The sequence below is a fragment of the Mustela lutreola genome, chromosome 17 (assembly GCF_030435805.1).
Source record: "Mustela lutreola isolate mMusLut2 chromosome 17, mMusLut2.pri, whole genome shotgun sequence".
Taxonomy (NCBI): domain Eukaryota; kingdom Metazoa; phylum Chordata; class Mammalia; order Carnivora; family Mustelidae; genus Mustela; species Mustela lutreola.
In genome coordinates, this window is record NC_081306.1 from 2,454,388 (window position 1) to 2,471,894 (window position 17,507).

Genomic DNA, 17,507 nt, shown 5'->3' on the forward strand with positions numbered 1-17,507 from the left:
CCATTTACAAGGGGCTTTTATTACAGGACTTGGACAGGACCCATGGCAGAAAGAGCTGCCCTGGGATTGTGAGGAGTAAGTGATTATATACTTTTTAGTTAGTGGGGATACAAGTGAGTTTTAATTAAGAGATTTGAAAATATGATGATGCTTCTATTTTATGATAATAGTGCCATATATATATATATCATGTATCTATACATATCATATGTATCATACTACATATTATATCCTATATATCATATGAATCTCCATATATCATTTTTATATATCTCTGTATATCAGAGATCATATATATTTCTCATATTATCACCGATTGTCATAACATCAAGAAAACTTTATTAAATGCCAAACACTAAAAATACTTTTAAGACATCAGAACGAGAACAATATTCACTGAGCCCTTAATTCATAACCAGTTCCTGATGTACGGTTGTTGGTTTTGTGTCCCTGTCCCACCAACCTCCAATCCCAATGTCTAACCTCTTATTGTAGACAAGGGAAGAAGCAGCAATCTGGAAGTATTTGTTGCTCCTAAAGGGATTCATAATTTTCAAATCAGAAAAAAAAAAAAAAAAGTAGGGCACCGGGGTGGCTCAATGGGTTAAGCATCCGACTCATGATCTCAGCTTGGGTCTTGATTTCAGTGTGGTGGGTGCAAGCCCTTCATCGAGCTCCATGCTGGGCATGGGAGCCCCCTAAAAAAATAAAAATTGTTCTGGGAAGCTGCTGAGCCAATGGAGGACTGCTGGGAAGATGGAATTCTCTGCTTTTGTCCATTTTAAAAGAAATGCATGTGCAAAAAAAAAACACCCAAAACGATTTACAACCTGCTCTCAATAAGAGAAAGAAAGAGAGAGAGAAATGTTTTCGTTGGAGTAAGCTTTAAGAGGCTGGCAGGTGGGGGGCACCTGGGTGGCTCAGTGGGTTAAAGCCTCTGCCTTCGGCTCAGGTCATGATCTCAGGGTCCTGGGATCTCAGTGTCCTGGGATCGAGCCCCGCATCGGGCTCTTTGCTCAATGGGGAGCCTGCTTCTCCCTCTCTCTCTGCCTGCCTCTCTGACTACTTGTGATCTGTCTGTCAAATAAATAAATAAAATCTTATAAAAGAAAAAAAGAGTATGGTAGGTGGGAGAGGTGAATAAATTTAAGTGTGTTCGAAACCAATGCTTCCCAAACTTTCTTGTCATTCACCTGCAGGTCTTGTTGAAATGCAGACTCTGCTCCAGTAGGTCAGTGGCGGTGGGGGGAGGTGGGGGAGCATGCTGGGTTGGGAGGCGCCTCAGCGTCATCTTCTCAGAGGTCTCTCAAGCCCCTGGGTGGGATGCGATGCTGCTAGTTCACCAACCACCCTCAGAAGAGCAAGCAAGGGATACCCCCACTGTGATGTGAACGGGTCACCGGAGTTTCTAGAACTCTTAAAAGGCCTATGTGGGAGGCCACCCAATTTGGGGTTTTGAGTAGCTTGCCCTGAATTCAACCTTTGACTCCCTTTCTTGGTCAGTCCCTTAGGAGATCACGATGACCTTGCATCTTGTCTGGAAACCTCCCCTGGTAGCTTTGCTATGGTTTTTGAGAACAAAGCAGGGTCTCGAGAAGGAAAAGTAAGTGTAACAAATTCTCCATACTAAAACGTGTGCACTTTACTGATATTTAGCTTTATTTATTTATGTATGTATTTATGGCCACTTTTTAAAAATTTGATTTTATTTTTTCAGTGTTCCAAGATTCATTGTTTATGCAACACATCCAGTGTTCCATGCAATACGTGCCCTCCTTAATACCCACCACCAGGCTTTCCCAACACCCCTCCCCCAAAACCCTCAGTTTGTTTCTCAGAGTCCACAGTCTCTCATGGTTCGTCTCCCCCTCTGATTTCCCCCAACTCACTTCTCCTCTCCATCTCCCAATGTCCTCCGTGTTATTCCTTATGTTCCACAAGTAAGTGAAACCATATAATTGACTCTCTCTGCTTGACTTATTTCACTCAGCATAATCTCTTCCAGTCCCGTCCATATTGCTACAAAAGTTGGGTATTCATCCTTTCTGATGGAGGCATAATGCTCCATTGTATATATGGACCATATCTTCTTTATCCATTAGTCTTTTGAAGGGCATCTTGGCTCTTTGCACAGTTTGGTGACTGTGGCCATTGCTGCTGTGAACATTGGGGTACCGATGGCCCTTCTTTTCTCTACATCTGTATCTTTGGGGTATATACCCAGTAGTGCAATTGTAGGGTCATAGGGAAGCTCTATTTTTAGTTTCTTAGGGAATCTCCACACTGTTTTCCAGTGTGGCTGCACCAACTTGCATTCCCACCAACAGTGTAATTGGGTTCCCCTTTCTCCACATCTTCTCCAACACACGTTGTTTCCTGTCTTGTTAATTTTGGCCATTCTAATTGGTATAAGGTGGTATCTCAATGTAGGTTCAGTTTGAATCTCCCTGATGGCTAATAATGATGAACATTTTTTCATGTGTCTGTTAGCCGTTTGTATGTCTTCATTGGAGAAGTGTCTGTTCATGTCTTCTGCCCATTTTTTTTTTTTTTTTTTGATGTGATTATCTGTGTTCTGGGTATTGAGTTTCAGGAGTTCTTTATAGATCTTGGAGATCAGCCCTTTGTCTGTAGTGTCATTGGGGAATATCTTCTCCCATTCCGTGGGTTGCCTCTTTGTTTTGTTGACTGTTTCCTTTGCTGTGCAGAAGCTTTTGATCTTGGTGAAGTCCCAAAAGTTCATTTTCTCTTTTGTTTCCTTTGCCCTTTGGAGACATAACTTGAAAGAAGTTGCTGTGGCTGATGTTAAAGAGATTACTGCCTACGTTCTCCTCTAGGATTTTGATAGATTCCTGCCTCATGTTGAGGTCTTTTATCCATTTCGAGTTTATCTTTGTGTACGGTGTAAGAGAATGGTCAAGTTTCATTCTTCTACACATAGCTGTCCAATTTTCTGAGCACCATTTATTGAAGAGACTGCCTTTTTTCCACCATATATTTTTTCCTGCTTTGTCGAAGATAATTTGACCATAGAGTTGAGGGTCCATCTCTGGGCTTTCTACTCTGTCCCACCGGTGTATGTGTCTGTTTTTGTGCCAGTACCATGCTTTCTTGGTGATCAAAGCTTTGCAGTCAAATGCTCTACCACTGAGCTATACCCCCGTGATCACAGCTTTGTAGGAAAGCTTGAAGTCAGGCAACATGATGCCTCCAGCTTTGTTTTTCTTTTTCAGTATTTCCTTAGCAATTCAGGGTCATTTCTGGTTCCATACAAATTTTAGGATGGTTTGTCTAGCACTTTGAAAAATGCCAGTGGAATTTTGATTGGGATGGCATTGAAAGTATACTTTTAATATTGAAAGTATTACTCTGGGCAGCACAGACATTTTAACAATGTGTATTCTTCTGATCCATGAGCATGGAATATTTTTCCAGGTTTTTGTGTCTTTTTCAATTTCTTTCATGAGTGTTCTGTAGTTCCTGGAGTACAGATCCCTTACCTCCTTGGTTAGGTTTATTCCCAGGTATCTTATGGTTCTTGGTGCTATAGTAAATGGAATTGATTCTCTAATTTCCCCTTCTGTATTTTCATTGTTAGTGTACGAGAAAGCAACTGATTTCTGTGCATTGATTTTGTATCCTGCCACATTACTGAATTGCTGGATGAGTTCTAGTAGTTTGGGGGTGGAGTCATTTGGGTTTTCCATATAAAGTATCATGTCATTGGTGAAGAGAGAGAGTTTGACTTCTTCTTTGCCAGTCTGAATACTTTTATTTCTCTTTGTTGTGTGATTGCTGTTGCTAGGACTTCTAATACTATGTTGAACAACAGAGCTGAGAGTGGGCATCCTTGTCTTGTTCCTGATCTCAAAGGGAAGGCTGTCTGCTTTTCCCCATTGAGGATGATATTCTCTGTGGGTTTTTCATAGATGGATTTTATGAAGTTAAGGAATGTTCCCTCTATACCTACACTCTGAAGAGTTTTAATCAGGAACAGATGCTGCATTTTGTCAAATGCTTTTTCTGCATCAATTGAGAGGACCATGTGGCTCTTCTCTCCTCTCTTATTGATTTGTTCTATCTCATTGATTGATTTGCGAATGTTGAAACTCCCTTGCATCCCATGGATGAATCCCACCTGGTCATGATGGATAATCTTTTCAATGTACTGTTGGATCCTATTAGCTAGGATCTTGTTGAGAATCTTGGTGTCCATATTCATCAGGGATATTGGTCTGAAATTCTCCTTTTTAGTGGGGTCTTTACCTGGTTTGGGATCAAGGCAATGCTGGCTTCATAGAAAGAGTCTGGAAGTTTTCCTTCTGTTTCTGTTTTTTGAAACAGCTTCAGGAGAATAGGTATTATTTCTTCTTTGAGTGTTTGGTAGAATTCCCCAGGGAATCTGTCAGGTCCTAGACTCTGGTTTTTGGGGAGGTTTTTGATCACTGCTTCAATCTCGTTACTAGATATCGGTCTATTCAGGTTTTCAGTTTCTTCCTGTTTCAGTCTTGGAAGTTTTTAGATTTCCAGGAATGCATCCATTTCTTCTAGGTTGCTTAACTTATCAGCATAAAACTGTTGATAATAATTTCTGATGATTATTTCTATTTCCGTAGTATTAGTCATGATCTTTCTCTCTTTTCATTCATAATTTTATTAATTCAGGTCCTCTCTTAGTTTGGCCAGTGGTTTATTGATCTTATTGATTCTTTAAAGAACCAGTTTCTAGTTTCGTTGAGACATTCAACTGTAGTTCTAGTTTCTAACTCATTGATCTCTGTTCTAATCTTTATTTCCCTTCTTGTACATGCGGTTGACTTAATTTAGTGTTGATTTTCCAGTTCTTTAAGGTGTAAAGGGAGTTGGTATATTCAGGATTTTTCTTTTCTTTTTTTTTTTTTTTTTGAGTGAGGCTTGGGTGGCTATGTATGTCTGCCTTAGGATGGCCTTTGCCAAATCCCATAAGTTTTAGACCGAAGTGTCTTCATTCTCATTGGTTTCCATGAATTGTTTAAGTTCTCCTTTGATTTCCTGGTTGATCTAAACATTCATGAGCAGTATGGTCTTTAGCTTCCAAGTGTTTGAATTCCTTCCAAACTTTTTCATAATGGTTGAGTGCCAGACTCACAGCATTGTGGTCTGAGAATATGCAGGGAATAATTTCAGTCTTTTGGTATCAGTTGAGCCCTGATTTGTGACCCAGTATGTGGTCTGTTCTGGAGAAGGTTCCATGTGCGCTCAAGAAGAATGAGTATTCTGTTGTTTTAGGGTGGGATGTTCTGTATCTACGAGGTACATCTGGTCCAATGTGTTATTCAAAGCTCTTGTTTGTTGATTTTCTGCTTAGATGATCTGAGAGTTGTGTGTTAAGATCCCTTACAATTAATGTATTCATATCAACATGACTCTTTACTTTGTGTAACAGTTGGCCTGTGTAGTTGCCTGCTCCCGTGTTGGGGGCATAAATATGTATAATTGTTAGACCTTCATGGTGGATATACCCTTTAAGAATGATGTAGTGTCCTTTTGTATCTCTGACTACAGTCTTTAGCTTAAAATCGAATTTGTCTGATATGAGAATCGCTACCCCAGGTTTCTTTTTTGCCCGTTGGCATGAACGATGCTTCTCCATGCCTTCATTTTTGGTCTGTGTGTATCTTTAGGTTCCAAATGTGTCTCTCGTAGGCAGCACGTGGATGGGTCCCGCCGTTTTAACCAGTCCGCAACCTTGCGCCGTTTTAAGGGAGCACTTAGGCCTTTCATATTGAGAGTGATTATTGAAAGATAAGTTTTTATTGACATCATATTGCCTGTGAAGTTCCTGTTTCTATAGATTGTCTCTGTAAATTTCTGTTCTATGTCACTCTTGGGTTCTTTCTTTTATAGAACCTTCCTTAATATTTCTTGTAGTGTTGGCTTGGTGGTCACATACTCTTTTAAACCTTGTATGGCCACTTTTCTTTTCTTTTCTTTTCTTTTTTTTAAGATTTTATTTGTTTATTTGACAGAGAAAGACATAGCAAGAGAGGGAACACAAGCAGGGGGAGTGGGAGAGGGAGAAGCAGGCTTCTCGCTGAGCAGGGAACCCAGTGGGGGCTCGATCCCAGGACCTTGGGATCATGACCTGAGCTGAAGGCAGAGACTTAACCCACTGAGCCACCCAGGAGCCCCTCCATTTATTTTGAAAAATAGTATTTCTTAGGATTATGAAATTTAAAAAGTGCTTTTCGTGAACTGTTGGAAAGTATAAGAAAGTGACAAGAAAAAGAAATTTACCTATATTCCCCCCCAATCAGGGATAGTCACTGATAATATTTTGGTCTATGTATTCTTCTAGCTTTCTCTCTCTCTGAAAATATTCTGCATTATATCTTTTTTCTCCCCCCTGACCCCAACTGTGTTTTGAAAACATAATTTTTAGGCTACATAATAATCTGCAGCCTTTTTATTTATTCTGGAAATTCCTTTCTTTAGCTTTTTGGAGACATTCAAGTTGTTGCCTTTCTTCCCTGATAAAACTAAGGCTCTGATGCTCTTTTTTTTTTTTTTTTTTTTTTTTGTCCATTAACTTTTGTGTGTGTGTCTGATTATTTTCTCAGATTGATTCCAAGAAGGGGAATTGCAAGGTCAAAGAACATGATATGTAGACACTGTGGATGAGCACAGCCAAATCGCCCTTTAGAAAGATTGAACAGTCTACACCATATCTGGGCATATTTCTCAATCCCGTGGCTGAGTCTTCCTGGGCTTTAAACAGGAATCGTTTTTAAAATTGACCTCTGGGGCCTGTCACCAGCGCTCTAAGATGAAGGATGAGTAGAGGGGAATCACATTCCTTTTCTGCCTCTCTGGCTCATACCCATTACCTCCCCTGGATCCAACCTAAAATGTAACGAATCCAAAAAATACGTGACTGTATAGGCGGGAAAGATTCTGGGAAAGTGGAAAGGGTCTGACCTGGGCTCCGGTGAAACCTGATCTTGCCTCATCCCCTTTCCACTGATGGCCAGGTTCTTCTAGAAAAAACAAAAACACACTCTTCATTCATTTTCGTATGTTCGCTCTTCCTTTCAGAAATGGTTTTTAAATACAGAACAGTGCAAGTGAGCAAAGTGACAGCCACCCTCGTTCCCAGCACTCAGCATTAACCACGGTTGGCATTTAGGCGTATTCGCCTGTACTGGAAAATTAGACAAACACTATATGAATATATAATTTTGTTATTTTATTTTTAAAATTCAGCTATTACAGATAAGTCTCAAGACTTCTCTAGCTTCATTCCACCCCCCTCTTCCCTTTCCTAGAGGTCTCCTCGTGTCAGTTTTGTGACAGTGTTTCCAATCCTTAATAAGAAGATATTTTTATATGCATAGATTCAGCTCCTAGAAATATATAATATTGCCATTTTGCATTTGGTCAGTTTCACACACAGAGTAACTGGGAGATGAATCATCCTTGCCTCTTGTTTTCCCCACTTCACTCTATGCTTTTTTTTTTTTTTTTTAAGATTTTATTTATTTATTTGACAGACAGAGATCACAAGTAGGCAGAGGAGGCAGGCAGAGAGAGAGAGAGAGAAGCAGGCTCCCTGCTCCATCCCAGGACCCTGGGATCATGACCTGAGCCGAAGGCAGAGGCTTTAACCCACTGAGCCACCCAGGCGCCCCTTCATTTCCTTGTTAACGGGCAGTTAGGATGTTCTCATTGTTTCTTCTACTGGCAAACCTCTCAAGAGCGAAGGGAGATGTTCTCCAGTTAAAGCCCTAGAAGTGGAGTTGCGAGATGAGCTTTTTCCATTCCCATGACACCAAATTGCTCTCCAGAGCAGCGGTAGTATTTACAACTTCATCGGATATATGTGGGGATGCAGTGGCTTTTTTTTTTATGGGGGACAATTGGTATCTTTTGGTTGTTGTATGTAAGGTTAGGGGGCGCCTGGGTGGCTCAGTGAAGGAACAGTTTGTTCTCTGTATTTATAGGTCTGATTCTGCTTTTTGTTTGTTCGTTTATTCATTGATTTTGTTTTTTTAGATTCCACATATGAGTGAGATCGTACGGTATCTGTCTTTCTCAGGTAGACTTATTTCACTTAGCATAATAGCCTCTAGGTCTATCCATGTTGTTGCAGATGGCAAGATTTCATTCTTTTTAATGACTGCATAATATTCATATTCATATAGACATACACATCACAGCTTCTTTATCCATTTGTCTATTAATCAATGTTTAGATTGCTTCCATATCTTGGCTATTGCCAATAATGTTGCAATAAACATAGGGATGCATATATCTTTTTGAATTAGTGCTTCTGTTTTCTTTGGGTTAATACCCACTAATGGAATGATTGGATCATATGCTATTTGTTTTTAGATTTTTGAGGAATCCTCACACTGTTTTCCACAGTGGCTGCACCAGGTTACATTCTCACCAACAGTGCACAAGGGTTCTTTTTCCCTCCACATCTTCGCCAACATTTGTTATCTCTCTCTCTCTCTCTCTTTTTTTTTTTTATTTTAGCCATTCTGGCGGGTGTAAGGTAATATCTAGTGGTTTTGATTTGCATTTCCCTGGTTAGTATCCAAAATACATGACGAACTTCTACAACTTAACACCAAACAAAACAGATAATCCAAAATCCAATTAAAAATGGGCACAGGACCTGAATAGACATTTTTCCAAAGGAGACATGCAGATGGCCAACAGATGCATGAGAAGATGCTCAACATCACTCATCATAAGAGAATGTCTTTTGAGACACTAAGAGACTCAAATTTTTTTGCATCCATGCTTATAATATACATGGACCTGACATTTTCTTTAATTCTGCTCTCTTGTTTTGGTATCAAGATTAGATGAGCCTCATAGAATGTCTGGATACATTTCCCTGTCTTGTTCGTATTCTGGTGCAGTTTGCAAAATATAGTTTGTTTGTTTGTCTGCATTTGTGTATCACTCTAGTAAAACCCTCTCAGCCTGGGCATTTAAGGAGTTGGAACAGACCCACTGCCTTTTCAATTTCATTGACGATTCTTGGTCTATCTCTCTTCTAGGACCAACTTGTGTAGTTTGTAATTTTGTCAAGGATTGCCCCTTTCATCTAGATTTTCAAATGTATTGGCGTCAAGTTATTCATAGTATACTCTTATGCTTTCTCAAATTTTTACACTCTCTTTAGCCATTTATAATTTTGCTTCAGTAAATCTTACAAGAAGTCTGTCTGTTGTATTTAGTCTTCAATAGAACACTAGTTTCTGGTTTCCATAATCAACTCAATTTTCTTTTTTGTTCTTCTCATATCTGCCTTTTGCTTTGTTATTTCCTTCTTTCTGTTTTCTCTGGGTTATTTAGTTATGTATCTACCTCTTACATTGAACACTTACACTTTTTTCTTGTTTTGTATTAAGTACACTTAAGGCTATAAATCCCCCCACTAATTATTGTTTTAGTTGGATCCCACCTGTTTCATTATATTAGGGTTTTTATTTTTTTGGTCATTCATTTCTAAATATTTTGTAATTTCCATATTGGTTTTCTTTTTAACATGTATTTTTCAGTTTCCAAATGTATGTTCTTTCTCTCTTAAAAATGTTATAAAAGCTTTCAACATACACACAGGTATAAAAAGTAATATAATGAACACCTCGCTTATGTTTGTTTTATTTTTTCATAAATACTAGTAGTACATGATAAAAAAAAATAAATTATCCTGTCTTCAGGACCCTCTCCTCAGAAGCATTTTCAGTTACTAATTTAAGAACTACAAGTGGTTTGGATTTCCTTCTGGTTGTGTTTTTGTTGATTCTTCATTTTACTTCATTGTGGTTCGTGAATATGGTCTATAGATTCTTTGGAATTTATTGAGACATCCTTTGTGGCCAGTACACAGTCAATTTCTGTAAATGTTCCCAGTATGTTTGAAAAGAACAGATGTGCTGATGTTCTTTTTCTAAACTACAAACCTAATCTCCTTACTTCCTCCCCGATAGCTTCTGTGGTCTTCAGAGTAAAAAGACCAATCCCTTAGCCTGTGATTTGCCCCCAAGCTTCCTCTCCAGCCAGGGTGTCGGCCACCTGCCTTACGTACAGTGAATTTATGTCCACGGAGCTCCTGTACCTTTCACAGTCAACTTCCAGAAGAATATTTGAACTGGCAGAGTTGTCCTGAAGCAGACAGCCCCATGTCTGGCATATCGAAGGTCCTCGAAGGTCCTAATGCTCACTGAGCCAGCTAGAGAGTGGGCTGTCTTCTAAAGACGGACACTTGCTGAGACAAGACAGTCACCTGATAAGCCAACTCATTGGGACCTCTGGTTGCTGTCCCCTTCCATGCTAACTTCTCAGCATACTCCCTTCCTCCCTGTCCATGGGGTGGCAGATGACTTCAAAGACCTCCCCACCAACACCCTCCAGTTGCTTTGGCTTCTAGAGTCAGTTGCATTTGTTAAGCCAAGACCCACCCCAAGATGAGTCCACACAGAGTTTCTGCTCTGGGGCCCCTGGTATGAGGAGGGGGGGCTCCCCAGGGATCCGGAGCGACTATCCTCTCTACACATTTATGGTTCCAACCCTAGCTGGAAGCTCACTTTTGTGTTCCCTTTGGCATCTGTTCCAAACCCTTGATTGTCCGAAAATCCCTGAGCATCTCCTAGCTTCTTTGCTTAGCAGAATGAGAGTTTGCTAGTTTATGAAGAAAACAGGAAACACCTCAGTTTGGTTTTTTTTGAAAGGTTTGGGGAACTTTTATCCATCCATTGTTCTCTCCTTTCCTCCTGTTTCAGAGATGTCTCTCTTCCTTTCTAGGGTAAGAATAATCCCGTCTCCTTATGCCCTTGACCTCATTCTCTTCTATTGGCGAGTCCCTCTGCGCCCGTCTTCATGTCTCCCCTTCCCAAACCACCCATCCTAGAAGCAGTCAGCAACTGTCTCCACTCCCTCAGCTTCCGGGCACTCATTTCTCTTGGAGGCCAACCTCGCGCGCTTCCTCCTGTCTCTCTGGGTCTCCCTGTCGGGTGTGTTCTCCTTGATGTCTCCAGAGCGCTGACAATTCAGACCACACCCCACCGTAACTCAAGAGTCTCTCCGGCCCGTTCTCTTCCGGTATGATTTGGTCTTGAATTCCTTTCTTTCTACTGCTTTTCTTGGCCTTTTGATCCTGAAATGTCAGTGTCCCCAGTGTCGTCCACTCACGGGCCCCCGTTTTTATTTCTCTACACCCCACAAAAGCACATTTGTCGTCAGAGGGACATAGTCTCTACCAAGCTTTAAACAAGGACAGCCATAGGGGGGATGCTGGCCTAGTGTGGCCAGACTGCCCCATTTTCCAAGAGCTGTCAGATACCCTAGGGTTTTATGTGAAATGCCCAGCTCTAAATAGTGATAATGAATTCAAAATTGTGCAAAAGGATGCAGGACAAATGGTCTCCTTAGAGCTGCTCTTCTCTCTGACTGCCCCCAAGGCATTTTATAAAGTACTTTATTAGTAAAGATGACTCACACTTACTGAGAACTTACTATATGCCAGATCCTCCCAGAGCTTTGCCTGTCTTCCCTCATTTAATCTCACGGCGATCCCATCAACAATGTGCTATGATTACACCTGCTTCATGGGGGAGCAAAGTGAGCGGGAGAGCCTCCGCATTTCGTCCTGGGCGTCAGACGTACGGAGTTTAAGAACCAGCAGTCCGGTCCGGACGGCCCGGCTCCCGGCTCAAGCCCTCAGCCAGCACATGCTATGGCTTTCTTCGCTCAGCAGATGGGGAAACTGAGGTCCAGAGAGCTTGAGAAGCTGTCCAAGACCCCCGGAGTGTAACCGGGCAAGTAGGGATGTGAAGCCGCCGTCCCAGAGGCTCAGAGCTTTGCACTTTCTGCCCTATTAGGATCAGCTGCGCGTTCCCTGCTAGACTGCAGCCCCCAGCCCCCGGCCCCCAGCCCCCGGCCCCCAGGCCCCCGGCCCAGGCTCGGAGAGGCAAGCGTCCGTCAAACGGGCGCCCGCCGACAGTCCATTCCTTCTATGAATGACTTCATCCGCGGGTCCTGACGACCCCCGAGGAGCCCCGCAGCTGACCCCCAGCGCTCCCAGGGCGACTCCTAAACCTCGCGAACACGCTGGTCCTTGGGGACCGAGACTCGCCCAAGATCTGGCGACGAGGAAGTGGCCGAGCCAGGATTCTGGCTCACGCGACGTGGCGGCAAGAGCCCTCAGTGCCGACCCCGAGGCCGCAGGGTCGGCTGTGCAGACGGGGAAACTGAGGCCCGGCACGGGGCACTGGGCTGGGTCCGCGGAGCCGCGGCTACGAGCGGGAGGGCCCCGCTGCATGCCCGCCCGCCTCCCCGTAAGGTCGCGGGGCGCCACGGCGGGGCCGGGGTGGAGGGCCACAGGCCGCAGCCGCGCCGCCGGGTCAGGGGCGGAGAGCGGCGGGAGAAGCGCGTCCATCCCGCACCTGCGCGAGGGCTGCTGGGCACCATGGCAACGGCGCGCACCGGATGGCAGGAAGTGCGTCACCCGGTGGGAGGGACAAGTGGGCGACATCCACCAATGGGAGCGCCGAGCCCGCGTTCGCCCCGCCCTGAAGGAGAAGCCGCGCCCGCCTTTCCGGCCTGGGCCGCCGGCGCGGGGGGCTGCGCCCGGCTTCCGCGCTGGGTAATCGGGCCGCGGGGCCGCGAGGCTGTCGGGGATGGAGGAGGGCCGTGCGGAGCGGCGACGGAGGACGGAAGGTGGGCGTCCGGCCCCGGGTTCGGCCCGTGCCTGGGCCGGAGTGTGGCGCTGGGGGCCCGGGGGCTTGGGGCTCCTCATTTCCTGGTGAGGAAACAGGCCCCGAGGGGGACAGACAGGCCCGGAGAGGACAGACAGGCCCGGAGAGGGACAGACAGACCCGGAGAGGGACAGACAGGCCCCGAGAGGGACAGACAGGCCCGGAGAGGGACAGACAGGCCCGGAGAGGACAGACAGGCCCCGAGAGGACAGACAGGCCCCGAGGGGGACAGACAGACCCCGAGGGGGACAGACAGACCCCGAGGGGGACAGACAGGCCCCGAGGGGGACAGACAGACCCCGAGGGGGACAGACAGGCCCGGAGAGGACAGACAGGCCCCGAGGGGGACAGACAGGCCCTGAGGGGGACAGACAGGCCCCGAGAGGACAGACAGGCCCCGAGGGGGACAGACAGACCCCGAGGGGGACAGACAGGCCAGGAGGCTGCAGCCCAGGGCCCCCGACGCACAGACGCTGTGAAACCGTGGTGTCCGGCGCAGATACCGGAGGTGACCAGAGCAAAATGCAGAATTCTGCCTGCCCCGAATAGGGAAAACACGGCCTTCGCGGACCACCTCTCGGTTCCTCGCGGCGTTCTGGGCTCGCGCTCTGGGTCGGGTCCCAGAAACCCTAACTTTGTTCGAGCCCACAGCCTCGTGTTCTAAAGCCCCGAGGCGAGGCGTGCTCAGACGCCCCAGTGTGGGGGATCTTTGAGAGGAATATGATGCATAGGTTCCATGGGAGGTCCTACCTTCCTTGGGGTCTGGGGCAGCTGCTGGTCATCAGATTCACCGCTAAGTATGTGCAGATGTGCACCAAAGGAGCTGAAGAACGGCCAGAAAAAGCCTCCCCTCAGGTCCGGTCAGGTTTTCACACTTAACAGGTGGGGTTTTAAGACCTCGTTTAGATTGGAGAATTGTAGGTAAGGGATCCCTGCTGCTGAGCGATCAGGACTTAATGGTTGCCTCCCCCGTGTCTGCCTTCCCTTGCTGGGGGTGCGCCCCTCACCCCTACTCGCATCCACCCCTAATTCTGTGCATCCGCTGGTGCCTTCCCTCTCTGTCCTCATCTGTAAAACGGGTCAGTAACGCTCCAGGCCTCAGGTTCCAGCGAGGACGGAGCGAGACCACGAGGGAAGCACTCACCCCGCGCCTCGCTCGCGGCTCAGATGGTGACGGTTGAGATCAGCTTAGTGCACAGACGTTTCTATTTTTTAATTATTTGGGTAGGCAGTTAGCCACGAATAATCTCTGCGGCCCGGCCCCTCTTCAGACAACTGCCTTCTGTGTCAAAACACGCCGATCTCGATCTATTTTCCTCTTCTTTCCCCTAAATTGTAGCCTTCTATGACGTTCTGTAGTTGGTCCTTCTTACTGACATTAATTTTGGCTGTTACGTAACACATTTACACCATTTCTTCGTTTTATAATCAAGATCGGTAACATTTCTATAAAAATGTTTGCAGTTTAAGTTCAAAGGATAAAAATCAAAGGAACACCCATATACGCATCATCAAGTTAAGAAACAGAACATTATCATACCCCGAAAGCCCCCGCTGAACTCTTTCTTCCCCTCACCGAAGGGGACTCCGCGCCCCGAGTGTGGGTTCCTCATTCCCCTGTTTTTCTTTGCGGTTTTTACTACGTCTCTGTAATGACGGCTCCATACGGTTTTGCTCGGTTGTGAATTTTATATAGGATCGTCATATATATATTTGTGTGTCTTTGTTTTTGCATAACATTACGTATATGACATGTGTCCAAGGTGATGTGAGTAGCTCTACATCACCCTCATTGCTTCCTTGCAGTTTCGAATTCCACGGTTTAATCCTAAACGATTTCCCTAGGCATTCCTCAACTGACGGTCGTGGACGCTGTTGCCAGGTTTTTACTGCCCCACGGTGTGTTTATAAACCTACTTCCCGGGGCAGATGTAGAAAAGTTTCTCTAAATTGTATACGGACTCGTGGATTTCTGGGGAGACCCACGTTTGCCAGTCAGCCTGAACAGTCTGGGTGGTTCGTGCGCGCTTGCACTCCGCCAGCAGTGGGTGAGTTTTAGCCCAGGCCGTTACTCAGAACTTTCTGCCTATCTGGTGATGAGTAGACATTGGTCACTGGGATTTGAATATTCATTTGCCTGATGACGTCAGGACGGAGCCGTTTTAATATATTTATGAACCATTTGTGCATCCGCTTTGAAAATTTCTGTTGCTGACTTTTCTCTTGACATTTGCCTTACTGATTTGTAGGAACTCATCACCTATTCCGAGTGTGAGTCTTCCGTGGCTTCAGCTTCCGAGGCTGTCCAGTTCGTAGCTCGTCTCCGCTCCCACTCTGAAGTATTTGGGGTGAACAGAATTTCTTAATTTTAACAAAGTCCCATGTATCAGTATATTCCTTTAAGGTTTGTGCTTTTTGTAGCATTATTATTTTTATTATTCTATCTTTTAAAGCTATCCTTCCCTGCCTTTGGCTCCTAAAGAATGTTCTGTATTGTCGCCCAACGTTTCATAGTGTTTTCTTTCTTGCGACCTTACCGCTCAAAAAGATTTTTGTGCCTAGTGTGAGGTGAAGGTCGAGCTCTGTTTTTTTCCCGTAGGGTAATCTGTTGTTCTGGCATCTTTTATTGAAAAGCTTGCTTTGAGCTGGAGTTCCATTTCTCCATACCTGTGTGCACTTCTGTGTCCGGGTTCTCTCTCTTCTGTCCCCCTGCTCTTGCTCGGTCCGTGTCTGTAGTATTATCCTACATCATTCATGACTCTAGCTTTAAAATAAGTCGCTACCTGGTAGGACAGGTCCTCCTGTCTTTATCTTCTTCCCGAATGGCTTTGCTGTTTTGCCTTTACGTGTCCATGCAAATTTTGGAATCGTCTTGTCAAATTGCACCCAGATGCACCCAACCTATGGGGATTTTCATCAGAATTGCGTGGGTTCAGTTGCATGGGATCAATTTGGATTTGAAAGTGATCGCTTTCAATAGGCCACCCTTAAGTATTCTGTTTACTAGAGGTTTTTGTAGATAGTTCCTTCAATTCAAAGTATTTAGTATGAGTAACTGTTAAATTTAATCATAGTTTCTGAATCCCTTAAGATGATTATAGGCTTTTATTCTGTATTCTGTTAATGTGGTGATCACACTGATTTTTTTCCAGCTTTATTGAGATACTATTGATATATGACATTCAACTGATTTTCAAATCTTAAGCCATCAAGGGGATAACCCCAACTGGTCACCATGAAGTAGTCTTTCTGTGTTGCTAGATCCGATTCATGTTTTGCTTTGGACCCCTGGAGCTGTGTTTCTGAAAGATGCTGGCCTTTTTATTTTCCTTTCATTTGAAGCCTTGGTCAGGTTTTTTTTTGTTTTGTTTTGTTTTGTTTTTTAATTTAAAAATTTTAAAGATTTTTTTATTTCTTTATTTAACAGAGAGAGAGCGAGAGATCACAAGTAGGCAGAGAGGCAGGCGGGGGGGCGGGGGAAGCAGGCTCCCTGCTGTGCAGAGAGCCCGATGCAGGGCTCCATCCCAGGACCCCGGGATCATGACCTGAGCTGAAGTCAGAGGCTTTAACCCACTGAGCCACCCAGGTGCCCTCTTTAGTTGGTTTTAAATGGATTTTCCATAACTTTGCGTATATTTACTACAACTTCAGATTATTGTTAGGTTGTTTAAGTCTTTTTTAAAAATATGTTTGTATCTTCAACTAGTTCCCCCTTTTCATTCCAAATAGTGTTTATTTTTCAGTCTTCTCTCGGAAAATCTTGTCAGAGATTGGTTGCTTTTGTTATGTTTTTTTTCCAAAGAAAAATTTTGGTTTTGTTGAATTCAAATGTACATTAATTTTATTGTTTTTGGCTCCTTATTATCGACTTTCTTGAACTTTTTCTGGATTTAATTTGCTGGTGGATTTAATGTTGCTGCTCCTAGTGATAGGAAATGAACTTTGGCAGGACATGGTTCCTGGCGGGATCCGAGGGTGGGGGCTGGGGGGGAGAGGGTGAGAGTTGGACGCTCGGGCCTGTGGTGTTTGTGTGACTGCGTGGACTCCTCCGCCTAAACCAGAAGACTCGTGGAAAGGACTCAGGCGAAGAAAGCGGTTGAGGACGGGGCAAGGAGAAGATGAGCCCAACTTGGGACCTGTTGAGGTTGAATCACTGCTGAGCTGTTCTCAAAGACAGCCAGCAGGCAGTCGGAGAAGCTGGCCCTGAGCTTGTGTGCCTTCCCACCCCTGAGGTCCAGTTGATGTGCTGTTTATAAAGAAGAGTGAGCAGCAGCTAACTGTGTTGTGTGTCCTAGGTGCAAGCTCCTTGGCAACCTCCAGTATAGTCCTATCTCATTTAAATGGCATCTTCTGTCTTTAATATAGCTTTCTGTTAGCCCCATCTTGTAGCTGAAAAGACTGAGGCCGAGGGAGATGAAGCTCGTTAGCTAGAAGTGTTTTCGTGCTGCATCTGCCGAAGGGAACAACGATTTTCTTGTCAGATGGCGGCGTCGCCTGAAGTGAATGTCAGACCTTAAGAATTCCAGGCCCCTTAGCGGTCTGGACCTCCAGAAACAGGGCCCCGGGAATCTCTATTTTTCATGCACAGGTTCTCTGATTCTCGAGATCGAGCAGGTCTGGCAAACAGGCGTCTCAGCACCACCTGCCACTTGCTCAGCCCACGCTCTGCCTCCGCACGGTGCCTCCTCTCCACGGCGAGAGCAGGCTGTTTGATCGGGACTCGTGTAATGCTTTTTATCAGCCCTGATCTTGGTG

General features: G+C 44.8%; 1 protein-coding gene across 4 annotated transcripts in view; it reads left to right on the forward strand.

Moving 5' to 3' along the window:
* The window catches only part of NSMCE1 (NSE1 homolog, SMC5-SMC6 complex component), a 74,183-nt gene that overhangs the window by 27,472 nt on the left and 29,204 nt on the right, over positions 1–17,507 (forward strand). For 2 of the 4 annotated variants that reach the window (XM_059154846.1, XM_059154847.1), the window contains exon 1: positions 12,558–12,714. The exons of the other annotated variants lie outside the window; for them this stretch is intronic. In XM_059154846.1, coding sequence (XP_059010829.1) covers positions 12,675–12,714 — 40 coding nt within the window. In that variant the 5' untranslated portion in view covers positions 12,558–12,674. Of the gene's footprint in view, positions 1–12,557; positions 12,715–17,507 lie in introns of those variants that run through there. 4 annotated transcript variants of the gene reach the window in all.